This window comes from Coregonus clupeaformis, unplaced genomic scaffold (genome assembly GCF_020615455.1).
Source record: "Coregonus clupeaformis isolate EN_2021a unplaced genomic scaffold, ASM2061545v1 scaf1162, whole genome shotgun sequence".
In the NCBI taxonomy this organism is placed as follows: domain Eukaryota; kingdom Metazoa; phylum Chordata; class Actinopteri; order Salmoniformes; family Salmonidae; genus Coregonus; species Coregonus clupeaformis.
Window position 1 is genome coordinate 85,001 of NW_025534616.1, and position 27,084 is coordinate 112,084.

The 27,084-nt window shown below is 46.5% G+C and overlaps 1 protein-coding gene across 1 annotated transcript in view; it reads left to right on the top strand.

Annotated features, from left to right (window-relative positions):
• LOC121563375 (tripeptidyl-peptidase 2) overlaps positions 1 to 27,084 on the top strand; it is a 73,272-nt gene that overhangs the window by 15,845 nt on the left and 30,343 nt on the right. Inside the window, 14 exon segments of the mRNA XM_045217644.1 lie at positions 4,807 to 4,934; positions 5,033 to 5,281; positions 5,368 to 5,483; positions 16,075 to 16,246; positions 16,346 to 16,468; positions 16,471 to 16,502; positions 17,558 to 17,634; positions 18,538 to 18,644; positions 18,902 to 19,056; positions 19,315 to 19,431; positions 22,033 to 22,133; positions 24,357 to 24,453; positions 24,751 to 24,888; positions 26,208 to 26,452. Coding sequence (XP_045073579.1) covers positions 4,807 to 4,934; positions 5,033 to 5,281; positions 5,368 to 5,483; positions 16,075 to 16,246; positions 16,346 to 16,468; positions 16,471 to 16,502; positions 17,558 to 17,634; positions 18,538 to 18,644; positions 18,902 to 19,056; positions 19,315 to 19,431; positions 22,033 to 22,133; positions 24,357 to 24,453; positions 24,751 to 24,888; positions 26,208 to 26,452 — 1,857 coding nt within the window.

Consider the following 27,084-nt stretch of genomic DNA (forward strand, 5'->3'; position numbering starts at 1 on the left):
TACCCTCTGTGTGTGTGGTTACCCTCTGTGTGTGGTTACCCTCTGTGTGTGGTTACCCTCTGTGTGTGGGTACCCTCTGTGTGTGGGTACCCTCTGTGTGTGGTTACCCTCTGTGTGTGGTAACCCTCTGTGTGTGGTTACCCTCTGTGTGTGGTTACCCTCTGTGTGTGTGGTTACCCTCTGTGTGTGGTTACCCTCTGTGTGTGGTTACCCTCTGTGTGTGTGGTTACCCTCTGTGTGTGTGGTTACCCTCTGTGTGTGGTTACCCTCTGTGTGTGGTTACCCTCTGTGTGTTTGTGTGTGTGTGGTTACCCTCTGTGTGTGGTTACCCTCTGTGTGTGGTTACCCTCTGTGTGTGGTTATCCTCTGTGTGTGGTTACCCTCTGTGTGTGGTTACCCTCTGTGTGTGGTTACCCTCTGTGTGTGGTTACCCTCTGTGTGTGGTTACCCTCTGTGTGTGTGGTTACCCTCTGTGTGTGTGGTTACCCTCTGTGTGTGTGGTTACCCTCTGTGTGTGTGGTTACCCTCTGTGTGTGGTTACCCTCTGTGTGTGGTTACCCTCTGTGTGTGGGTACCCTCTGTGTGTGGTTACCCTCTGTGTGTTTGTGTGTGTGTGGTTACCCTCTGTGTGTGTGTGGTTACCCTCTGTGTGTGGTTACCCTCTGTGTGTGGTTACCCTCTGTGTGTGGTTACCCTCTGTGTGTGGTAACCCTCTGTGTGTGGTTACCCTCTGTGTGTGGTTACCCTCTGTGTGTGGTTACCCTCTGTGTGTGGTTACCCTCTCTGTGTGTGGTTACCCTCTGTGTGTGGTTACCCTCTGTGTGTGGTTACCCTCTCTGTGTGTGTGGTTACCCTCTGTGTGTGGTTACCCTCTGTGTGTGGTTACCCTCTGTGTGTGGTTACCCTCTGTGTGTGGTTACCCTCTGTGTGTGTGGTTACCCTCTGTGTGTGGTTACCCTCTGTGTGTGGTTACCCTCTGTGTGTGGTTACCCTCTGTGTGTGGTTACCCTCTGTGTGTGGTTACCTCTGTGTGTGGTTACCCTCTGTGTGTGTGGTTACCCTCTCTGTGTGTGGTTACCCTCTGTGTGTGGTTACCCTCTGTGTGTGTGGTTACCCTCTGTGTGTGGTTACCCTCTGTGTGTGGTTACCCTCTGTGTGTGGTTACCCTCTGTGTGTGTGGTTACCCTCTGTGTGTGTGGTTACCCTCTGTGTGTGGTTACCCTCTGTGTGTGGTTACCCTCTGTGTGTGGTTACCCTCGTGTGTGTGGTTACCCTCTCTGTGTGTGGTTACCCTCTCTGTGTGTGGTTACCCCCTGTGTGTGGTTACCCTCTGTGTGTGTGTGGTTACCCTCTGTGTGTGGTTACCCTCTGTGTGTGTGTGGTTACCCTCTGTGTGTGGTTACCCTCTGTGTGTGGTTACCCTCTGTGTGTGGTTACCCCTGTGTGTGGTTACCCCCTGTGTGTGGTTACCCCCTGTGTGTGGTTACCCTCTCTGTGTGTGGTTACCCTCTGTGTGTGTGGTTACCCTCTGTGTGTGGTTACCCCCTGTGTGTGGTTACCCTCTGTGTGTGGTTACCCTCTGTGTGTGGTTACCCTCTGTGTGTGGTTACCCTTTGTGTGTGGTTACCCTCTCTGTGTGTGGTTACCCTCTGTGTGTGTGTGGTTACCCTCTGTGTGTGTGTGGTTACCCTCTGTGTGTGGTTACCCTCTGTGTGTTTGTGTGTGTGTGGTTACCCTCTGTGTGTGGTTACCCTCTGTGTGTGGGTTACCCTCTGTGTGTGGTTACCCTCTGTGTGTGGTTACCCTCTCTGTGTGTGGTTACCCTCTGTGTGTGGTTACCCTCTGTGTGTGTGGTTACCCTCTGTGTGTGGTTACCCCCTGTGTGTGGTTACCCTCTGTGTGTGGTTACCCTCTGTGTGTGGTTACCCTCTCTGTGTGTGGTTACCCTCTGTGTGTGGTTACCCTCTGTGTGTGTGTGGTTACCCTCTGTGTGTGGTTACCCTCTGTGTGGTTACCCTCTGTGTGTGGTTACCCTCTGTGTGTGGTTACCCTCTGTGTGTGGTTACCCTCTGTGTGTGGTTACCTCTCTGTGTGTGGTTACCCTCTGTGTGTGGTTACCCTCTGTGTGTGTGGTTACCCTCTGTGTGTGGTTACCCTCTGTGTGTGGTTACCCTCTGTGTGTGGTTACCCTCTGTGTGTGTGTGTGGTTACCCTCTGTGTGTGGTTACCCTCTGTGTGTGGTTACCCTCTGTGTGTGGTTACCCTCTGTGTGTGGTTACCCTCTGTGTGTGGTTACCCTCTGTGTGTGGTTACCCTCTCTGTGTGTGTGGTTACCCTCTGTGTGTGTGGTTACCCTCTGTGTGTGGTTACCCTCTGTGTGTGGTTACCCTCTGTGTGTGGTTACCCTCTGTGTGTGGTTACCCTCTGTGTGTGTGGTTACCCTCTGTGTGTGTGGTTACCCTCTGTGTGTGTGGTTACCCTCTGTGTGTGGTTACCCTCTGTGTGTGGTTACCCTCTGTGTGTGGTTACCCTCTGTGTGTGGTTACCCTCTGTGTGTGGTTACCCTCTGTGTGTGGTTACCCTCTCTGTGTGTGTGGTTACCCTCTGTGTGTGGTTACCCTCTCTGTGTGTGTGTGGTTACCCTCTGTGTGTGGTTACCCTCTGTGTGTGTGGTTACCCTCTGTGTGTGGTTACCCTCTGTGTGTGGTTACCCTCTGTGTGTGGTTACCCTCTGTGTGTGTGGTTACCCTCTGTGTGTGGTTACCCTCTGTGTGTGGTTTCTGTGTGTGGTTACCCTCTGTGTGTGTGTGGTTACCCTCTGTGTGTGTGTGGTTACCCTCTTGTGTGTGGTTACCCTCTGTGTGTGTGGTTACCCTCTGTGTGTGGTTACCCTCTGTGTGTGGTTACCCTCTGTGTGTGGTTACCCTCTGTGTGTGGTTACCCTCTGTGTGTGGTTACCCTCTGTGTGTGTGGTTACCCTCTGTGTGTGGTTACCCTCTGTGTGTGGTTACCCTCTGTGTGTGGGTACCCTCTGTGTGTGGTTACCCTCTGTGTGGTTACCCTCTCTGTGTGTGTGGTTACCCTCTGTGTGTGGTTACCCTCTGTGTGTGGTTACCCTCTGTGTGTGGTTACCCTCTGTGTGTGGTTACCCTCTCTGTGTGTGTGGTTACCCTCTCTGTGTGTGTGGTTACCCTCTGTGTGTGTGTGTGGTTACCCTCTGTGTGTGTGTGGTTACCCTCTGTGTGTGGTTACCCTCTGTGTGTGGTTACCCTCTGTGTGTGGTTACCCTTTCTGTGTGTGTGGTTACCCTCTGTGTGTGTGTGGTTACCCTCTGTGTGTGTGTGGTTACCCTCTGTGTGTGTGTGTGTGTGGTTACCCTCTGTGTGTGTGTGGTTACCCTCTGTGTGTGGTTACCCTCTGTGTGTGTGTGTGGTTACCCTCTGTGTGTGTGGTTACCCTCTGTGTGTGGTTACCCTCTGTGTGTGGTTACCCTCTGTGTGTGGTTACCCTCTGTGTGTGGTTACCCTCTGTGTGTGTGGTTACCCTCTTGTGTGTGTGGTTACCCTCTGTGTGTGGTTACCCCCGTGTGTGTGTGTGGTTACCCTCTGTGTGTGGTTACCCTCTGTGTGTGGTTACCCTCTGTGTGTGGTTACCCTTTCTGTGTGTGTGGTTACCCTCTGTGTGTGTGTGGTTACCCTCTGTGTGTGTGTGTGTGGTTACCCTCTGTGTGTGTGTGGTTACCCTCTGTGTGTGTGTGTGGTTACCCTCTGTGTGTGTGTGTGGTTACCCTCTGTGTGTGGTTACCCTCTGTGTGTGTGTGGTTACCCTCTGTGTGTGGTTACCCTCTGTGTGTGTGGTTACCCTCTGTGTGTGTGGTTACCCTCTGTGTGTGGTTACCCTCTGTGTGTGTGTGGTTACCCTCTGTGTGTGGTTACCCTCTGTGTGTGGTTACCCTCTGTGTGTGGTTACCCTTTCTGTGTGTGTGGTTACCCTTTCTGTGTGTGTGGTTACCCTCTGTGTGTGTGTGGTTACCCTCTGTGTGTGTGTGGTTACCCTCTGTGTGTGTGTGGTTACCCTCTGTGTGTGGTTACCCTCTGTGTGTGTGGTTACCCTCTGTGTGTGGTTACCCTCTGTGTGTGTGTGGTTACCCTCTGTGTGTGGTTACCCTCTGTGTGTGTGTGGTTACCCTCTGTGTGTGGTTACCCTCTGTGTGTGTGGTTACCCTCTGTGTGTGGTTACCCTCTGTGTGTGTGTGGTTACCCTCTGTGTGTGTGTGTGGTTACCCTCTGTGTGTGTGTGGTTACCCTCTGTGTGTGGTTACCCTCTGTGTGTGTGGTTACCCTCTGTGTGTGGTTACCCTCTGTGTGTGTGTGGTTACCCTCTGTGTGTGGTTACCCTCTGTGTGTGTGTGGTTACCCTCTGTGTGTGTGTGGTTACCCTCTGTGTGTGTGTGGTTACCCTCTGTGTGTGGTTACCCTCTCTGTGTGGTTACCCTCTGTGTGTGGTTACCCTCTGTGTGTGTGTGGTTACCCTCTGTGTGTGGTTACCCTCTGTGTGTGTGTGGTTACCCTCTGTGTGTGTGTGGTTACCCTCTGTGTGTGTGTGGTTACCCTCTGTGTGTGGTTACCCTCTGTGTGTGGTTACCCTCTGTGTGTGGTTACCCTCTGTGTGTGGTTACCCTCTGTGTGTGTGGTTACCTCTGTGTGTGTGTGGTTACCCTCTGTGTGTGGTTACCCTCTGTGTGTGGTTACCCTCTGTGTGTGGTTACCCTCTGTGTGTGGTTACCCTCTGTGTGTGGTCCAACAGGAGGATCTGTGAGGTGATAGGAGACGCGGTTCAGAAACACAACGTATTGTTTGTGTCCAGTGCTGGGAACAACGGGCCCTGTCTCTCTACTGTAGGCTGCCCTGGAGGCACCTCCGCCGCTGTTATAGGTACACACTGCTGGGAGCGGTCACTGGGTTTCTGTCATGATCTGCCTTTTCAATATGTGCTGAAAGGATGTCTCCTCCCCCACCACCCTGTCGTCCAGGCGTGGGAGCGTATGTGACCCCAGACATGATGGTAGCAGAGTATTCCCTGAGAGAGAAGCTTCCTCCTAACCAGTACACCTGGTCGTCTCGGGGCCCCAGTACGGACGGGGCCCTGGGGGTCAGTATCAGTGCTCCGGGTGGGGCCATCGCCTCCGTACCCAACTGGACCCTCAGAGGAACTCAGCTGATGAACGGGACCTCCATGTCCTCCCCTAACGCCTGTGGAGGGATCGCCCTGGTGCTGTCAGGTGGGTTGGGAGGGGTGTGTGAGGGAGGGAGGGGTGTGTGTGTGTGTGTGTGTGTGTGTGTTGTTAATGTGTGTTGTGTGCTGCAGGACTGAAGCAGAATGGTATCCGTCCGTCGGTGCCTGCGGTGAGGAGAGCTCTGGAGAACACAGCTCTGAAAGTAGACAACATCGAGGTGTTCGCACAAGGACACGGAATCATACAGGTAACACCCCTCTCTGTTTATATGTTAGACTGGAATAGACAGGAAGTTAGACAGGAAGTTAGACAGGAAGTTAGACAGGAAGTTCTACATGTTGAGGAGAACTAGTGTCTGGACTATATAGTGTAGAAGGGTGTTCTATATGTTGAGGAGAACTAGTGTCTGGACTATATAGTGGAGAAGGGTGTTCTATATGTTGGGTAGAACTAGTGTCTGGACTATATATTGTAGAAGGGTGTTCTATATGTTGGGTAGAACTAGTGTCTGGACTATATAGTGTAGAAGGGTGTTCTATATGTTGGGTAGAACTAGTGTCTGGACTATATAGTATAGAAGGGTGTTCTATATGTTGAGGAGAACTAGTGTCTGGACTATATAGTATAGAAGGGTGTTCTATATGTTGAGGAGAACTAGTGTCTGGACTATATAGTGTAGAAGGGTGTTCTATATGTTGGGTAGAACTAGTGTCTGGACTATATAGTGGAGAAGGGTGTTCTATATGTTGAGGAGAACTAGTGTCTGGACTATATAGTGGAGAAGGGTGTTCTATATGTTGAGGAGAACTAGTGTCTGGACTATATAGTGTAGAAGGGTGTTCTATATGTTGAGGAGAACTAGTGTCTGGACTATATAGTGTAGAAGGGTGTTCTATATGTTGAGGAGAACTAGTGTCTGGACTATATAGTGTAGAAGGGTGTTCTATATGTTGAGGAGAACTAGTGTCTGGACTATATAGTGTAGATGGGTGTTCTATATGTTGGGTAGAACTAGTGTCTGGACTATATAGTGTAGAAGGGTGTTCTATATGTTGGGTAGAACTAGTGTCTGGACTATATAGTGTAGAAGGGTGTTCTACATGTTGAGGAGAACTAGTGTCTGGACTATATAGTGTAGAAGGGTGTTCTATATGTTGGGTAGAACTAGTGTCTGGACTATATAGTGGAGAAGGGTGTTCTACATGTTGAGGAGAACTAGTGTCTGGACTATATAGTGGAGAAGGGTGTTCTATATGTTGGGTAGAACTAGTGTCTGGACTATATAGTGTAGAAGGGTGTTCTATATGTTGGGGAGAACTAGTGTCTGGACTATATAGTGTAGAAGGGTGTTCTACATGTTGGGTAGAACTAGTGTCTGGACTATATAGTGTAGAAGGGTGTTCTATATGTTGAGTAGAACTAGTGTCTGGACTATATAGTGGAGAAGGGTGTTCTATATGTTGGGTAGAACTAGTGTCTGGACTATATAGTGGAGAAGGGTGTTCTATATGTTGGGTAGAACTAGTGTCTGGACTATATAGTGGAGAAGGGTGTTCTATATGTTGGGTAGAACTAGTGTCTGGACTATATAGTGGAGAAGGGTGTTCTATATGTTGAGGAGAACTAGTGTCTGGACTATATAGTATAGAAGGGTGTTCTATATGTTGAGGAGAACTAGTGTCTGGACTATATAGTGGAGAAGGGTGTTCTATATGTTGAGGAGAACTAGTGTCTGGACTATATAGTGGAGAAGGGTGTTCTATATGTTGAGGAGAACTAGTGTCTGGACTATATAGTGGAGAAGGGTGTTCTATATGTTGGGGAGAACTAGTGTCTGGACTATATAGTGTAGAAGGGTGTTCTATATGTTGGGTAGAACTAGTGTCTGGACTATATAGTGGAGAAGGGTGTTCTATATGTTGGGGAGAACTAGTGTCTGGACTATATAGTATAGAAGGGTGTTCTATATGTTGGGTAGAACTAGTGTCTGGACTATATAGTGTAGAAGGGTGTTCTATATGTTGGGGAGAACTAGTGTCTGGACTATATAGTGTAGAAGGGTGTTCTATATGTTGGGGAGAACTAGTGTCTGGACTATATAGTGTAGAAGGGTGTTCTATATGTTGAGGAGAACTAGTGTCTGGACTATATAGTGGAGAAGGGTGTTCTATATGTTGGGTAGAACTAGTGTCTGGACTATATAGTGGAGAAGGGTGTTCTATATGTTGAGGAGAACTAGTGTCTGGACTATATAGTGGAGAAGGGTGTTCTATATGTTGAGTAGAACTAGTGTCTGGACTATATAGTATAGAAGGGTGTTCTATATGTTGGGTAGAACTAGTGTCTGGACTATATAGTGGAGAAGGGTGTTCTATATGTTGAGTAGAACTAGTGTCTGGACTATATAGTGGAGAAGGGTGTTCTATATGTTGGGTAGAACTAGTGTCTACTATATAGTGGAGAAGGGTGTTCTATATGTTGAGTAGAACTAGTGTCTGGACTATATAGTGGAGAAGGGTGTTCTATATGTTGGGTAGAACTAGTGTCTGGACTATATAGTGGAGAAGGGTGTTCTATATGTTGGGTAGAACTAGTGTCTGGACTATATAGTATAGAAGGGTGTTCTATATGTTGGGTAGAACTAGTGTCTGGACTATATAGTGGAGAAGGGTGTTCTATATGTTGGGGAGAACTAGTGTCTGGACTATATAGTAGTAGAAGGGTGTTTCTATATGTTGGGGAGAACTAGTGTCTGGACTATATAGTGGAGAAGGGTGTTCTATATGTTGGGTAGAACTAGTGTCTGGACTATATAGGGGAGAGGGTGTTCTATATGTTGGGTAGAACTAGTGTCTGGACTATATAGTGGAGAAGGGTGTTCTATATGTTGAGGAGAACTAGTGTCTGGACTATATAGTGTAGAAGGGTGTTCTACATGTTGAGGAGAACTAGTGTCTGGACTATATAGTGGAGAAGGGGTGTTCTATATGTTGGGTAGAACTAGTGTCTGGACTATATAGTGGAGAAGGGTGTTCTATATGTTGGGTAGAACTAGTGTCTGGACTATATAGTGGAGAAGGGTGTTCTATATGTTGGGTAGAACTAGTGTCTGGACTATATAGTGGAGAAGGGTGTTCTATATGTTGGGTGAGAACTAGTGTCTGGACTATATAGTGTAGAAGGGTGTTCTATATGTTGAGGGAGAACTAGTGTCTGGACTATATAGTGGAAGAAGGGTGTTCTATATGTTGAGGAGAACTAGTGTCTGGACTATATAGTGGAGAAGGGTGTTCTATATGTTGAGGAGAACTAGTGTCTGGACTATATAGTGGAGAAGGGTGTTCTATATGTTGAGGAGAACTAGTGTCTGGACTATATAGTGGAGAAGGGTGTTCTATATGTTGGGTAGAACTAGTGTCTGGACTATATAGTGTAGAAGGGTGTTCTATATGTTGGGGAGAACTAGTGTCTGGACTATATAGTGGAGAAGGGTGTTCTATATGTTGAGGAGAACTAGTGTCTGGACTATATAGTATAGAAGGGTGTTCTATATGTTGAGGAGAACTAGTGTCTGGACTATATAGTGGAGAAGGGTGTTCTATATGTTGGGTAGAACTAGTGTCTGGACTATATAGTGGAGAAGGGTGTTCTATATGTTGAGGAGAACTAGTGTCTGGACTTATAGTGGAGAAGGGTGTTCTATATGTTGGGTAGAACTAGTGTCTGGACTATATAGTGGAGAAGGGTGTTCTATATGTTGGGGAGAACTAGTGTCTGGACTATATAGGTGTAGAAGGGTGTTCTATATGTTGGGGAGAACTAGTGTCTGGACTATAGTGTAGAAGGGTGTTCTATATGTTGAGGGAGAACTAGTGTCTGGACTATATAGTGAGAAGGGTGTTCTATATGTTGGGGGAGAACTAGTGTCTGGACTATATAGTGGAGAAGGGTGTTCTATATGTTGAGGAGAACTAGTGTCTGGACTATATAGTGGAGAAGGGTGTTCTATATGTTGGGTAGAACTAGTGTCTGGACTATATAGTGGAGAAGGGTGTTCTATATGTTGAGGAGAACTAGTGTCTGGACTATATAGTGTAGAAGGGTGTTCTACATGTTGAGGAGAACTAGTGTCTGGACTATATAGTGGAGAAGGGTGTTCTATATGTTGGGTAGAACTAGTGTCTGGACTATATAGTGGAGAAGGGTGTTCTATATGTTGGGTAGAACTAGTGTCTGGACTATATAGTGGAGAAGGGTGTTCTATATGTTGGGTAGAACTAGTGTCTGATTATATAGTGGAGAAGGGTGTTCTATATGTTGGGTAGAACTAGTGTCTGGATATATAGTGGAGAAGGGTGTTCTATATGTTGAGGAGAACTAGTGTTGGACTATATAGTGGAGAAGGGTGTTCTATATGTTGGGTAGAACTAGTGTCTGGACTATATAGTGGAGAAGGGTGTTCTATATGTTGAGGAGAACTAGTGTCGGACATATAGTGGAGAAGGGTGTTCTATATGTTGGGGAGAACTAGTGTCTGGACATATAGTGGAGAAGGGTGTTCTATATGTTGAGGGAGAACTAGTGTCTGGACTATATAGTGGAGAAGGGTGTTCTATATGTTGAGGAGAACTAGTGTCTGGACCATATAGTGAGAAGGGTGTTCTATATGTTGAGGGAGAACTAGTGTCTGGACTATATAGTGGAGAAGGGTGTTCTATATGTTGGGTAGAACTAGTGTCTGGACTATATAGTGTAGAAGGGTGTTCTATATGTTGGGGAGAACTAGTGTCTGGACTATATAGTGAGAAGGGTGTTCTATATGTTGAGGAGAACTAGTGTCTGGACTATATAGTGTAGAAGGGTGTTCTATATGTTGAGGGAGAACTAGTGTCTGGACTATATAGTGGAGAAGGGTGTTCTATATGTTGGGTAGAACTAGTGTCTGGACTATATAGTGAGAGAAGGGTGTTCTATATGTTGGGAGAACTAGTGTCTGGACTATATAGTGGAGAAGGGTGTTCTATATGTTGGGTAGAACTAGTGTCTGGACTATATAGTGGAGAAGGGTGTTCTATATGTTGGGTAGAACTAGTGTCTGGACTATATAGTGTAGAAGGGTGTTCTATATGTTGAGGAGAACTAGTGTCTGACTATATAGTATAGAGGTGTTCTCTATGTGGGGAGAACTAGTGTCTGACTATAGTGGAGAAGGGTGTTCTATATGTTGAGGAGAACTAGTGTCTGGACTATATAGTGGAGAAGGGTGTTCTATATGTTGGGTAGAACTAGTGTCTGGACTATATAGTGAGAAGGGTGTTCTATATGTTGGGTAGAACTAGTGTCTGGACTATATAGTGGAGAAGGGTGTTCTATGTTGAGGAGAACTAGTGTCTGGACTATATAGTGTAGAAGGGTGTTCCATATGTTGAGGGAGAACTAGTGTCTGGACTATATAGTGGAGAAGGGTGTTCTATATGTTGGGTAGAACTAGTGTCTGGACTATATAGTGGAGAAGGGTGTTCTATATGTTGAGGAGAACTAGTGTCTGGACTATATAGTGTAGAAGGGGGTGTTCTATATGTTGAGGAGAACTAGTGTCTGGACTATATAGTGTAGAAGGGGTGTTCTATATGTTGGGTAGAACTAGTGTCTGGACTATATAGTGGAGAAGGGTGTTCTATATGTTGAGGGAGAACTAGTGTCTGGACTATATAGTGGAGAAGGGTGTTCTATATGTTGAGGAGAACTAGTGTCTGGACTATATAGTGGAGAAGGGTGTTCTATATGTTGGGTAGAACTAGTGTCTGGACTATATAGTGGAGAAGGGGTGTTCTATATGTTGAGGAGAACTAGTGTCTGGACTATATAGTGTAGAAGGGTGTTCTATATGTTGGGGAGAACTAGTGTCTGGACTATATAGTGGAGAAGGGTGTTCTATATGTTGAGGAGAACTAGTGTCTGGACTATATAGTGGAGAAGGGTGTTCTATATGTTGGGTAGAACTAGTGTCTGGACTATATAGTGGAGAAGGGTGTTCTATATGTTGGGGAGAACTAGTGTCTGGACTATATAGTGTAGAAGGGTGTTCTATATGTTGGGGAGAACTAGTGTCTGGACTATATAGTGGAGAAGGGTGTTCTATATGTTGGGTAGAACTAGTGTCTGGACTATATAGTGGAGAAGGGTGTTCTATATGTTGGGGAGAACTAGTGTCTGGACTATATAGTGTAGAAGGGTGTTCTATATGTTGAGGAGAACTAGTGTCTGGACTATATAGTGGAGAAGGGTGTTCTATATGTTGAGGAGAACTAGTGTCTGGACTATATAGTGGAGAAGGGTGTTCTATATGTTGAGGAGAACTAGTGTCTGGACTATATAGTGGAGAAGGGTGTTCTATATGTTGGGTAGAACTAGTGTCTGGACTATATAGTGGAGAAGGGGTGTTCTATATGTTGGGTAGAACTAGTGTCTGGACTATATAGTGGAGAAGGGTGTTCTATATGTTGGGTAGAACTAGTGTCTGGACTATATAGTGGAGAAGGGTGTTCTATATGTTGAGGAGAACTAGTGTCTGGACTATATAGTGTAGAAGGGTGTTCTATATGTTGGGTAGAACTAGTGTCTGGACTATATAGTGGAGAAGGGTGTTCTATATGTTGAGGAGAACTAGTGTTTGGACTATATAGTGGAGAAGGGTGTTCTATATGTTGAGGAGAACTAGTGTCTGGACTATATAGTGGAGAAGGGTGTTCTATATGTTGGGTAGAACTAGTGTCTGGACTATAAGTAAGGTGCTAGAGGAGAAGGGTGTTCTATATGTTGAGGGAGAACTAGTGTCTGGACTATATAGTGTGAGAAGGGTGTTCTATATGTTGAGTAGAACTAGTGTCTGGACTATATAGTGGAGAAGGGTGTTCTATATGTTGGGTAGAACTAGTGTCTGGACTATATAGTGGAGAAGGGTGTTCTATATGTTGAGGAGAACTAGTGTCTGGACTATATAGTGGAGAAGGGTGTTCTATATGCTGGGGAGAACTAGTGTCTGGACTATATAGTGTAGAAGGGTGTTCTATATGTTGGGTAGAACTAGTGTCTGGACTATATAGTGTAGAAGGGTGTTCTATATGTTGGGTAGAACTAGTGTCTGGACTATATAGTGGAGAAGGGTGTTCTATATGTTGGGTAGAACTAGTGTCTGGAACCATATAGTGGAGAAGGGTGTTCTATATGTTGGGGAGAACTAGTGTCTGGACTATATAGTGGAGAAGGGTGTTCTATATATGTTGTTGGGAGAACTAGTGTCTGGACTATATAGGTAGAAGGGTGTTCTATATGTTGGGGAGAACTAGTGTCTGGACTATATAGTGGAGAAGGGTGTTCTATATGTTGAGGAGAACTAGTGTCTGGACTATATAGTGGAGAAGGGTGTTCTATATGTTGAGGAGAACTAGTGTCTGGACTATATAGTGTAGAAGGGTGTTCTATATGTTGAGGAGAACTAGTGTCTGGACTATATAGTGGAGAAGGGGTGTTCTATATGTTGGGGAGAACTAGTGTCTGGACTATATAGTGGAGAAGGGTGTTCTATATGTTGAGGAGAACTAGTGTCTGGACTATATAGTGGAGAAGGGTGTTCTATATGTTGGGTAGAACTAGTGTCTGGACTATATAGTGGAGAAGGGTGTTCTATATGTTGAGGAGAACTAGTGTCTGGACTATATAGTGGAGAAGGGTGTTCTATATGTTGGGGAGAACTAGTGTCTGGACTATATAGTGGAGAAGGGTGTTCTATATGTTGAGGAGAACTAGTGTCTGGACTATATAGTGGAGAAGGGTGTTCTATATGTTGGGTAGAACTAGTGTCTGGACTATATAGTGGAGAAGGGTGTTCTATATGTTGGGTAGAACTAGTGTCTGGACTATATAGTGTAGAAGGGTGTTCTATATGTTGGGTAGAACTAGTGTCTGGACTATATAGTGGAGAAGGGTGTTCTATATGTTGAGGGAGAACTAGTGTCTGGACTATATAGTGTAGAAGGGTGTTCTATATGTTGGGTAGAACTAGTGTCTGGACTATAGTGGAGAAGGGTGTTCTATATGTTGGGGTAGAACTAGTGTCTGGACTATATAGTGGAGAAGGGTGTTCTATATGTTGAGGAGAACTAGTGTCTGGACTATATAGTGTAGAAGGGTGTTCTATATGTTGGGGAGAACTAGTGTCTGGACTATATAGTGGAGAAGGGGTGTTCTATATGTTGGGTAGAACTAGTGTCTGGACTATATAGTGGAGAATGGTGTTCTATATGTTGAGGAGAACTAGTGTCTGGACTATATAGTGTAGAAGGGTGTTCTATATGTTGGGGAGAACTAGTGTCTGGACTATATAGTGGAGAAGGGTGTTCTATATGTTGGGTAGAACTAGTGTCTGGACTATATAGTGGAGAAGGGTGTTCTATATGTTGGGTAGAACTAGTGTCTGGACTATATAGTGGAGAAGGGTGTTCTATATGTTGAGGAGAACTAGTGTCTGGACTATATAGTGGAGAAGGGTGTTCTATATGTTGGGTAGAACTAGTGTCTGGACTATATAGTGGAGAAGGGGTGTTCTATATGTTGAGGAGAACTAGTGTCTGGACTATATAGTGTAGAAGGGTGTTCTATATGTTGAGGAGAACTAGTGTCTGGACTATATAGTGTAGAAGGGTGTTCTATATGTTGAGGAGAACTAGTGTCTGGACTATATAGTGGAGAAGGGGTGTTCTATATGTTGGGGTAGAACTAGTGTCTGGACTATATAGTGGAGAATGGTGTTCTATATGTTGAGGAGAACTAGTGTCTGGACTATATAGTGTAGAAGGGTGTTCTATATGTTGAGGTAGAACTAGTGTCTGGACTATATAGTGTAGAAGGGTGTTCTATATGTTGGGTAGAACTAGTGTCTGGACTATATAGTGGAGAAGGGTGTTCTATATGTTGGGTAGAACTAGTGTCTGGACTATATAGTGAGAAGGGTGTTCTATATGTTGAGGAGAACTAGTGTCTGGACTATATAGTGTAGAAGGGGTGTTCTATATGTTGAGGAGAACTAGTGTCTGGACTATATAGTGGAGAAGGGGTGTTCTATATGTTGAGGAGAACTAGTGTCTGGACTATATAGTGAGAAGGGTGTTCTATATGTTGAGGAGAACTAGTGTCTGACTATATAGTGGAGAAGGGTGTTCTATATGTTGGGTAGAACTAGTGTCTGGACTATATAGTGGAGAAGGGTGTTCTATATGTTGGGTAGAACTAGTGTCTGGACTATATAGTGGAGAAGGGTGTTCTATATGTTGGGTAGAACTAGTGTCTGGACTATATAGTGGAGAAGGGTGTTCTATATGTTGAGGAGAACTAGTGTCTGGACTATATAGTGTAGAAGGGTGTTCTATATGTTGAGGAGAACTAGTGTCTGGACTATATAGTGGAGAAGGGTGTTCTATATGTTGAGGATAACTAGTGTTTGGACTATATAGTGGAGAAGGGTGTTCTATATGTTGAGGAGAACTAGTGTCTGGACTATATAGTGGAGAAGGGTGTTCTATATGTTGGGTAGAACTAGTGTCTGGACTATATAGTGGAGAAGGGTGTTCTATATGTTGAGGAGAACTAGTGTCTACTATATAGTGGAGAAGGGTGTTCTATATGTTGAGGAGAACTAGTGTCTGGACTATATAGTATAGAAGGGTGTTCTATATGTTGGGTAGAACTAGTGTCTGGACTATATAGTGTAGAAGGGTGTTCTATATGTTGGGTAGAACTAGTGTCTGGACTATATAGTGGAGAAGGGTGTTCTATATGTTGAGGAGAACTAGTGTCTACTATATAGTGGAGAAGGGTGTTCTATATGCTGGGGAGAACTAGTGTCTGGACTATATAGTGTAGAAGGGTGTTCTATATGTTGGGTAGAACTAGTGTCTGGACTATATAGTATAGAAGGGTGTTCTATATGTTGAGTAGAACTAGTGTCTGGACTATATAGTATAGAAGGGTGTTCTATATGTTGAGGAGAACTAGTGTCTGGACTATATAGTGGAGAAGGGTGTTCTATATGTTGGGTAGAACTAGTGTCTGGACTATATAGTGGAGAAGGGTGTTCTATATGTTGAGGAGAACTAGTGTCTGGACTATAGTGTAGAAGGGTGTTCTATATGTTGAGGAGAACTAGTGTCTGGACTATAGTGTAGAAGGGTGTTCTATATGTTGGGGAGAACTAGTGTCTGGACTATATAGTGGAGAAGGGTGTTCTATATGTTGACGAGAACTAGTGTCTGGACTATATAGTGGAGAAGGGTGTTCTATATGTTGACGAGAACTAGTGTCTGGACTATATAGTATAGAAGGGTGTTCTATATGTTGGGTAGAACTAGTGTCTGGACTATATAGTATAGAAGGGTGTTCTATATGTTGAGTATAACGTGCGTCTCTCTCTCTCTCTGTCTCTCTCTCTGTCTCTGTCTCTGTCTCTCTCTGTCTCTCTCTCTCTCTCTGTCTCTCTCTCTCTGTCTCTCTCTCTCTCTCTGTCTCTCTCTCTCTCTCTCTCTCTCTCTCTCTCTCTCTCTCTCTCTCTGTCTCTCTGTCTCTCTGTCTCTCTCTCTCTCTCTGTCTCTCTGTCTCTCTCTCTGTCTCTCTCTCTGTCTCTCTCTCTCTCTGTGTCTCTCTCTCTCTCTCTCTCTCTCTCTCTCTCTCTCTCTCTGTCTCTCTCTCTGTCTCTCTCTCTCTGTGTCTCTCTCTCTCTCTCTCTCTCTCTCTCTCTCTCTCCGCTCTCTCTGTCTCTGTGTCTCTCTGTGTATGTGTTACAGGTGGACCGAGCTGTAGACTACCTGACCCAGCATGCCTCTCTCCCCACCTCTAACCTGGGCTTCTCTGTTACCGTGGGAACGCAGCGAGGCATCTACCTCCGAGACCCCATCCAGGTCCTGACCCCCTCTGACCACGGGGTCGGCATCGAACCTGTTTTCCCCGAAAACACCGGTATTACAGCGTACACACACACACACTGCATGATTGGTGAGTGGTCCATCCTCTTTAGTTCCCTTTATTGATTGGTCCATTCTGCTTCCTGTTTGACAGAGAACACGGAGCGTATTTCGCTGCAACTGCACCTGGCCCTGACATGCTCCGCCCCCTGGGTGCAGTGCCCCTCCCACCTGGAGCTCATGAACCAGTGTCGCCATGTCAATGTCAGAGTCGACCCCTGGGGCTCCGAGAGGGACTGCACTATACAGAGGTAAGGAGGGGGAGGGAGGGGGAGGGAGGGGAGGGGGAGGGAGGGGAGGCGGAGAGGGAGAGGGAGGGAGGGAGGGAGGGAGGGAGGGAGGGAGGGAGGGAGGAGGGAGGGGAGGGAACCCCCTGGGGCTCCGAGAGGGACTGCATTATACAGAGGTAAGGAGGGGGAGGGAGGGGAGGGAGGAGAGGAGAGGCGGAGAGGGAGAGGGAGGGAGGGAGAGGGGAGAGGGAGGGAGGGAGGGAGGGAGGGGAGGAACCCCCTGGGGCTCCGAGAGGGACTGCATTATACAGAGGTAAGGAGGGGGGGAGGGAGGGGAGGGAGGGAGAGGCGGAGAGGGAGAGGGAGGGAGAGGGAGAGGCGGAGAGAGAGGGAGAGGGAGGGAGGAGGGAGGGAGGGAGGGGGAGGGAGGGAACCCCGGGGCACCGAGGAGGGACTGCATTATACAGAGGTAAGGGGGAGGGGGAGGGAGAGAGGAGAGAGAGGGAGAGGCGGGAGGGAGAGGGAGGGGGGAGGGAGGGGAGGGAGGGAGGGAACCCCTGGGGCACCGAGAGGGACTGCATTATACAGAGGTAAGGAGGGGGAGAGGAGAGAGAGGCGGAGAGGGAGGGAGGGAGGGAGGGAGGGAGGGAGGGAGGGAGGGAGGGGGGAGGGGGAGGGAGGGAGGGAACCCCTGGGGGCACCGAGAGGGACTGCATTATACAGAGGTAAGGAGGGGGAGGAGGGAGGAGGGAGAGGGAGGGAGGGAGGGAGGGAGGGGGAGAGAACTATTGCACATTGTATTATTCTTTTGGAACTTCTGAGTGTAATGTTTCCTGTTAATATTTATTGTTTATTTCACTTTTGTTTACTATCTACTTCACTTGCTTTGGCAATGTTAACATACGTTTCCCATGCCAATAAAGCCCTTAAATTGAAATTGAATTGAGAGGGAGAGGGAGAGGGAGAGGGAGAGGGGGAGAGGGGGTGGGGAAATTAGAGAGAGAGAGGTGGGAAATTAGAGAGAGAGAGACCAGTGTTTAATGAATATGTAGAGTATCGGACCTGTTGTGTTTCAGGTGTGTGGCTACGACACTGCAACCCCCAGCTCTGGCCCTCTGTTCAGAGTCCCCATTACGGTTATCATCCCCACCAAGTAAGGATGGACCAGAACTACTATCCAACCCAATCAATGCTAATCAGTCTGTGTGAGGATTCTGTCTATATGACTGAGTGAATGGTAGGCTTGGGCGGTATACCGGGGTATTTGGAAATAGCCACGAGATGGTTTTTCAATACTGTTTAAACTATTTATTTGAAGATTTTTAATAAATGTGACTATTTGTAGCTACTGTTTTAAGTAAATACCTGCAGTCAACTTGTTCGATACGTTAGGCGATAAACAACATTGCGTTGTTCATTTCACGTGTCACATTATTTTTGTTTAATTATGAAGCTTACCGGTAGTGTGTTGTTTTTAAAAGCACACAATGACAGAGACCGGAGCCTGGTGAGTCACACACCAGGTGATCTAATCACAGGATGGAATTCACAAGATAGATATCTTACAACTATTAAGGTAACTGTCTAAAATGTTCTGAATTTAGTAGCTAGTTAGCTATCTAGCTAAGTGGTTAGCGTCTTCCCGAAATCAAGCTTCGCACGCTAACAGCAGATAATCCCCTCCTGGATCAAGAGCCTTGAGGTGTAATATTTGCTTTGTGCAGCAAACTGTGAGTAGCATTTTTTGAGTTGCTTGTATAACTTTATGAGCTGGGATGTCTGTCCTGCAAATAGGTCTGAGACTGTATAAAATGTTTGCGATGCGCTTGTTAGCATTTAGCTCGCATTCGCTATGGGATTTTACATGTACATGTTAGCATTGCTAACCTTTCAGATTACGGAAGCTCAGTAGGATTTGAAAATGGCGCCCCTTGTGTTTTTAGTGCCGGTATTACCCAATATCCCTGGATACCGCCCAAGCCTAGTGAATGGAGTTGTGTTTTACTGAGGACGATATGTGTCAGCCCCCTCACCAGTCTCTCTGCTCGCTCTACAGAGTTCCTGAGGGCCACAGTCAGGAGGTGTTGTTCACAGACGTCCACTTCAGACCAGGGCAGATAAGACGACACTTCATCACTGTCCCACAGGGAGCCTCCTGGGCAGGTATGTATGTGTGTGTGTGTGTGTGTGTGTGTGTGTGTGTGTGTTTGTGTGAGCGAGATGATGGGTAATATTCTCAGTTTTGCACCCAAAAGACAAATATGTCAAATGTATCTTGCCTCTCTTTTGCTGCCCACCCCCTTCCATCCATCCATCTCTCTCTCTCTCTCTCTCTCTCTCTCTCTCTCTCTCTCTCTCTCTCTCTCTCTCTCTCTCTCTCTCTCTCTCTCTCTCTCCCCCCCCCCCCACCCTACCTCCAGAGATAACATTGACGTCTCAGAGTGGTGATGTGTCCTCTAAGTTTGTCCTCCATGCGGTCCACCTGGTGAAGCAGAGAGCTTACAGAGCCAACGAGTTCTACAAGTTCTCCTCCCTGCTGGAGAAGAGCTCCCTGACTGAGGCCTTCCCTGTCCTGGTACTGACTCTCAACCAATCACAGTTTTATATTTCATAAGAAATGCAGTCAACAAACGATAGGGCTGGTCCCCGACAAAAAAAAATGTTTTTGGTCGACCGAGACGAGTCGTCTGTTCTTTTTCTACCAATCGATTGGTACACATTTTTAAATGTGTATTTTTCCATATATAGACACCCTGTGTTTTGAATGAAATCAACTATATGTAGGCTACTGAGGTTGTCCAACCAGAGGAATAACATCTGTTCCCTTCTCTAGCCGGGGCGGACGGTAGAGTTGTGTATCGCCAGGTGGTGGGCCAGCCTTGGTGACGTCACCGTTGACTACAGTATCTCCTTCCACGGCCTGACCACCTCCCCGTCACCTCTACACATAGTGAGTATACATACATACATACATACATACATACATACATACATACATACATACATACATACATACATACAAACACACACACACATACACACACTACTGTTCCAATGGTTGGGGTCAATTTTTTTTGTCCATTAAAATAACATAAAATTGATCAGAAATACAGTGTAATCAAATCAAATCAAATCAAATTTTATTGGTCACATGCGCCGAATACAACAAGTGCAGACATTACAGTGAAATGCTTACTTACAGCCCTTAACCAACAGTGCGTTTATTTTAAACAAAAAAAGTAAGAATAAAACAGTGTAGACAGTGTAGACATTGTTAATGTTGTAAATGGCTATTGTAGCTGGAAACGGCTGATTTTTTTTTTTTAATGGAATATCTACAGAGGCCCATTATCAGCAACCATCAGTCCTGTGTTCCAATGGCATGTTATTTGTGTTCCATATATATTATATTATACTTTACAATGGCAAAGTATTCAGACCCCTTCACCTTTTCCACATTTTGTTACGTTACAGCCTTATTCAAACATTTTATTAAATTGTTTTTTTTTCCTCAATCTAAACACAATAACCCATAATGACAAAGCAAAAACAGGTTTTCAGAAATTTTTGCACATTTGAAATAACACATTTACGTAAGTATTCATACCTTTTGCTCAGTACTTTGTTGAAGCACCTTTGGCAGCGATTACAGCCTCGAGTCTTCTTGGGTATCACGCTACAAGCTTGGCACACCTGTATTTGGGGAGTTTCTCCCGTTCTTCTCTGCAGATCCTCTCAAGCTCTGTCAGGTTGGGATGGGGAGCGTCGCTGCACAGCTATTTTCAGGTCTCTCCAGAGATGTTCGATTGGGTTCAAGTCCGGGCTCTGGCTGGGCCACTCAAGGACATTCAGAGACTTGTCCCGAAGCCACTCATGCGTTGTCTTGGATGTGTGCTTAGGGTCGTTGTCCTGTTGGAAGACGAACCTTCGCCCCAGTCTGAGGTCCTGAGCACTCTGGAGCAGGTTTTCATCAAGGATCTCTCTGTACTTTGCGCCGTTAATCTTTCCCTCGATCCTGACTAGTCTCCCAGTCCCTGCCGCTGAAAAACATCCCCACAGCATGATGCTGCCACCACCATGCTTCACCGTAGGGATGGTGCCAGGTTTTCTCCAGACGTGACGCTTGGCATTCAGGCCAAAGAGTTCAATCTTGTTTCTCATGGTCTGAAAGTCCTTTAGGTGCCTTTTGCAAACACCAAGCGGGCTGTCATGTGCCTTTTACTGAGGAGTGGTTTCCGTCTGGCCACTCTACCATAAAGGCCTGATTGGTGGAGTGCTGCAGAGATGGTTGTCCTTCTGGAAGGTTCTCCCATCTCCACAGAGGAACTCTGGAGGTCTGTCAGAGTGACCATTTGGTTCTTGGTCACCTCCCTGACCAAGGCCCTTCTCCCCGATTGCTCAGTTTGGCCGGGCGGCCAGCTCTAGGAAGAGTCTTGGTGGTTCCAAACTTCTTCCATTTAAGAATGATGGAGGCCACTGTGTTCTTGGGGACCTTCAATGCTGCAGAAATTTTTTGGTACCCTTCCCCAGATCTGTGCCTCGACACAATCCTGTCTCGGAGCTCTACGGACAATTCCTTCGACTTCATGGCTTGGTTTTTGCTCTGACATGCACTGTCAACTGTGGGACCTTATATAGACCGGTGTGTGCCTTTCCAAATCATGTCCAATCAATGTAATTTACCACAGGTGTACTCCAATCAAGTTGTAGAAACATCTCAAGGATGATCAATGGAAACAGGATGCACCGGAGCTCAATGTCGAGTCTCATAGCAAAGGGTCTGAATACTTATGTAAATACGTTTTTTTTTAATATACATTTGCAAAAATGTCTAAAAACCTATTTTCGCTTTGTCATTATGGGCTATTGGGTGTAGATTGAGGGATTTGTTTTTAAATTCAGTCCATTTTAGAATAAGGCTGTAACGTAACAAAATGTGGAAAAAGTAAAATGATCTGAATACTTTCCGAATACACCACCTACTCCTCAGTCTTTCCAAATGCACCGTATATACACCACCTCACCGCAGGAGGAACACACTCCTCAGTCTGCACCGTATATACACCGCCTCACCGCAGGAGGAACACGCTCCTCAGTCTGCACCGTATATACACCACCTCACCGCAGGAGGAACACACTCCTCAGTCTGCACCGTATATACACCACCTCACCGCAGGAGGAACACGCTCCTCAGTCTGCACCGTATATACACCACCTCACCGCAGGAGGAACACGCTCCTCAGTCTGCACCGTATATACACCATCTCACCACAGGAGGAACACGCTCCTCAGTCTGCACCGTATATACACCACCTCACCGCAGGAGGAACACGCTCCTCAGTCTGCACCGTATATACACCACCTCACCGCAGGAGGAACACGCTCCTCAGTCTGCACCGTATATACACCACCTCACCGCAGGAGGAACACGCTCCTCAGTCTGCACTGGATATACACCATCTCACCACAGGAGGAACACGCTCCTCAGTCTGCACTGTATATACTAGTCTTTCCTTTTTGGTTTTCTGACTCATGATTTTGTCTTACCCAGCATGCATCAGAAGGTGTGACTAGTTTTGAGGTGTCCTCTCCTCTGAGGTACGAAGACGTTTCTCCGAGCGTCACCCTGAAGACCTGGGTCCAGCCACTGAGGTACAACCCCTGCCTAACCCCTCTACCCACTACATACAGGCTGATATATATATATATATATACACAGTGGGGGGAAAAAGTATTTAGTCAGCCACCAATTGTGCAAGTTCTCCCACTTAAAAAGATGAGAGAGGCCTGTAATTTTCATCATAGGTACACGTCAACTATGACAGACAAAATGAGAAAAACAAATCCAGAAAATCACATCGTAGGATTTTTAATGAATTTATTTGCAAATTATGGTGGAAGTTAAGTATTTGGTCAATAACAAAAGTTTCTCAATACTTTGTTATATACCCTTTGTTGGCAATGACACTGGTCAAACGTTTTCTGTAAGTCTTCACAAGGTTTTCACACACTGTTGCTGGTATTTGGGCCCATTCCTCCATGCAGATCTCCTCTAGAGCAGTGATGTTTTGGGGCTGTCGCTGGGCAACACGGACTTTCAACTCCCTCCAAAGATTTTCTATGGGGTTGAGATCTGGAGACTGGCTAGGCCACTCCAGGACCTTGAAATGCTTCTTACGAAGCCACTCCTTCGTTGCCCGGGCGGTGTGTTTGGGATCATTGTCATGCTGAAAGACCCAGCAACGTTTCATCTTCAATGCCCTTGCTGATGGAAGGAGGTTTTCACTCAAAATCTCATGATACATGGCCCCATTCATTCTTTCCTTTACACGGATCAGTCGTCCCTGGTCCCTTTGCAGAAAAACAGCCCCAAAGCATGATGTTTCCACCCCCATGCTTCACAGTAGGTATGGTGTTCTTTGGATGCAACTCAGCATTCTTTGTCCTCCAAACACGACGAGGTTGAGTTTTTACCAAAAAGTTATATTTTGGTTTCATCTGACCATATGACATTCTCCCAATCCTCTTCTGGATCATCCAAATGCACTCTAGCAAACTTCAGACGGGCCTGGACATGTACTGGCTTAAGCAGGGGGACACGTCTGGCACTGCAGGATTTGAGTCCCTGGCGGCGTAGTGTGTTACTGATGGTAGGCTTTGTTACTTTGGTCCCAGCTCTCTGCAGGTCATTCACTAGGTCCCCCCGTGTGGTTCTGGGATTTTTGCTCACCGTTCTTGTGATCATTTTGACCCCACGGGGTGAGATCTTGCGTGGAGCCCCAGATCGAGGGAGATTATCAGTGGTCTTGTATGTCTTCCATTTCCTAATAATTGCTCCCACAGTTGATTTCTTCAAACCAAGCTGCTTACCTATTGCAGATTCAGTCTTCCCAGCCTGGTGCAGGTCTACAATTTTGTTTCTGGTGTCCTTTGACAGCTCTTTGGTCTTGGCCATAGTGGAGTTTGGAGTGTGACTGTTTGAGGTTGTGGACAGGTGTCTTTTATGCTGATATCAAGTTCAAACAGGTGCCATTAATACAGGTAACGAGTGGAGGACAGAGGAGCCTCTTAAAGAAGAAGTTACAGGTCTGTGAGAGCCAGAAATCTTGCTTGTTTGTAGGTGACCAAATACTTATTTTCCACCATAATTTGCAAATAAATTCATTAAAAATCCTACAATGTGATTTTCTGGATTTTTTTTCCTCATTTTGTCTGTCATAGTTGACGTGTACCTATGATGAAAATTACAGGCCTCTCTCATCTTTTTAAGTGGGAGAACTTGCACAATTGGTGGCTGACTAAATACTTATTTTCCCCACTGTATAATATACCTAGTTACATGACCATCCCTATTCCCTAATCTCTGTTAACCCAGATGTCTAATCTCGCCTAATTTGGTCAGCTTCGTGATTAACTTCAGTGTTCATACGTGGAGAGTTCCTGCAAAAACGAAGTCTCCACCCTCTCAAAAGGAAACTCTCAGCCAGTCTCCGCCCTCTCAAAAGGAAACTCTCAGCCAGTCTCCACCCTCTCAAAAGGAAACTCTCAGCCAGTCTCCACCCTCTCAAAAGGAAACTCTCAGCCAGTCTCCACCCTCTCAAAAGGAAACTCTCAGCCAAACCCGCCCCCGCACACGGGCCAAGCACTGGGGACGACGCAGTTTAAACACCGCCTTCGCCCAATCCTGATACGTCCAAATAACCAGTGATGGAACCCCCCCCCCCCCAAAAAAAAAAACATAACTAATGCTGCTCGGATCTCACGCATCCCATTCAGTCCTGGCAGATTGTCTCAGCGTACGGTCAGAATCGGCCCACAGCAGTTGATCTAGCCCCGAGCATCCCCCTAACATCTGGGTGTTTCCTGTTCTTCCAGACCTCTGAGTTCTAAGACCAAGGCTCTGGGTCACAGAGATGTTCTCCCCAACAACAGACAGCTCTATGAGATCGTCCTCACCTACAGCTTCCACCAGGTGAGCGTGTGTGTGAGTGTAGGTTTGTGTTATAGCGCTCTATATTGTGTGTGTGTGTGTGTGTGTGTAGGTTTGTGTTATAGCGCTCTATATTGTGTGTGTGTGTGTGTGTGTGTGTGTAGGTTTGTGTTATAGCGCTCTATATTGTGTGTGTGTGTGTGTGTGTGAGTGTAGGTTTGTGTTATAGCGCTCTATATTGTGTGTGTGTGTGTGTGTGTGTGTGTGTGTGTGTAGGTTTGTGTTATAGCGCTCTATATTGTGTGTGTGTGTGACCTCTCCCCCCCCCTCTCCCCCCAGCCTAAGTCAGGAGAGGTGACCCCCAGCTGTCCACTACTGTGTGAGCTGCTGTATGAATCAGAGTTTGACTCTCAGCTCTGGATGCTGTTTGACCAGAACAAGAGACTACTGGGCTCTGGAGACGCCTACCCACACCAGGTAGTAACCACAACACAACCAGAATATAACCAGAACACAACCAGAACATAACCAGAACACAACCAGAACATAACCAGAACATAACCACAGCACAACCAGAACATAACCACAACACAACCAGAACATAACCAGAACACAACCAGAACATAACCAGAACACAACCAGAACATAACCACAGCACAACCAGAACATAACCACAACACAACCAGAATATAACCACATCACAACCAGAATATAACCACAACACAACCAGAATATAACCACAACACAACCACAACATAACCACAACACAACCAGAACATAACCAGAACATAACCACAATACAACCAGAAAACAACCAGAACATAACCAGAACACAACCAGAACATAACCACAACACAACCAGAACATAACCACAACACAACCAGAACATAACCACAACACAACCAGAACATAACCATAACACAACCAGAACATAACCACAGCACAACCAGAACATAACCACAACACAACCAGAATATAACCACAACACAACCAGAATATAACCAGAACACAACCAGAACATAACCAGAACATAACCAGAACAAGAGACTACTGGGCTCTGGAGACCCCTACCCACACCAGGTAGTAACCACAGAATTCTGCATGCAGAGTCTCAATTTGGTGTTTTTCCGTTTTGGGAATTATTGGTTGGTGAGCGGACCCCAGACATCACAACCATAAAGGGCAATGGGTTCTATAACTGATTCAAGTATTTTAGCCAGATCCTAATTGGGATGTCGAATTTTATGTTCCTTTTGATGTCGTAGAAGGCCCTTCTTGCCTTGTCTCTCAGATTGTTCACAGCTTTGTGGAAGTTACCTGTGGTACTGATATTTAGGCCGAGGTATGTATAGTTTGTTGTGTGCTCTAGGGCAACGGTGTCTAGATGGAATTTGTATTTGTGGTCCTGGCAACTGGACCTTTTTTGGAACACCATTATTTTTGTCTTACTGAGATTTACTGTCAGGGCCCAGGTCTGACAGAATCTGTGCAGAATATCTAGGTGCTGCTGTAGGCCCTCCTTGGTTGGGGACAGAAGCACCAGATCATCAACAAACAGTAGACATTTGACTTCAGATTCTAGTAGGGTGAGGCCGGGTGCTGCAGACTGTTCTAGTGCCCTCGCCAATTCGTTGATATAAATATTGAAAAGGGTGGGGCTCAAGCTGCATCCCTGTCTCACCCCACGGCCCTGAGGAAAGACATCCGTGTGTTTTATTGCCAATTTTAACTGCACACATAGTTTGTATACATGGATTTGATAATGTCGTTATGTTTATTCTCTCTCTTTCCATCAGTATTCTCTCAAACTAGAGAAAGGCGACTACACGGTGCGTCTGCAGGTGCGTCATGAGCAGGCCGGTGAGCTGGAGCGTCTGAAGGACCTTCCGTTTGTGGTGTCCCACCGCCTGTCCACGGCTCTGACCCTGGATGTGTACGAGTCTCACCGCGCTGCCCTCGTGGCTAAGAAGAAGACCAACTCCCTGACCCTCACCCCTGGAGCTACCCAGCCTTTTTATGTTACAGCCCTGCCTGACGACAAGTGAGTACCCCTGACCCTCACCCCTGGAGCTACCCAGCCCTTCTATGTCACCTCCACTGCCCGGTGACAAGTGAGTACCCCTGACCCTCACCCCTGGAGCTACCCAGCCCTTCTATGTCACCTCCACTGCCCGGTGACAAGTGAGTACCCCTGACCCTCACCCCTGGAGCTACCCAGCCCTTCTATGTCACCTCCACTGCCCGGTGACAAGTGAGTACCCCTAACCCTCACCCCTGGAGCTACCCAGCCCTTCTATGTCACCTCCACTGCCCGGTGACAAGTGAGTACCCCTGACCCTCACCCCTGGAGCTACCCAGCCCTTCTATGTCACCTCCACTGCCCGGTGACAAGTGAGTACCCCTGACCCTCACCCCTGGAGCTACTCAGCCCTTCTATGTCACCTCCACTGCCCGGTGACAAGTGAGTACCCCTGACCCTCACCCCTGGAGCTACCCAGCCCTTCTATGTTACAGCCCTGCCTGATGACAAGTGAGTACCCCTGACCCTCACCCCTGGAGCTACTCAGCCCTTCTATGTCACCTCCACTGCCCGGTGACAAGTGAGTACCCCTGACCCTTACCCCTGGAGCTACCCAGCCCTTCTATGTCACCTCCACTGCCCGGTGACAAGTG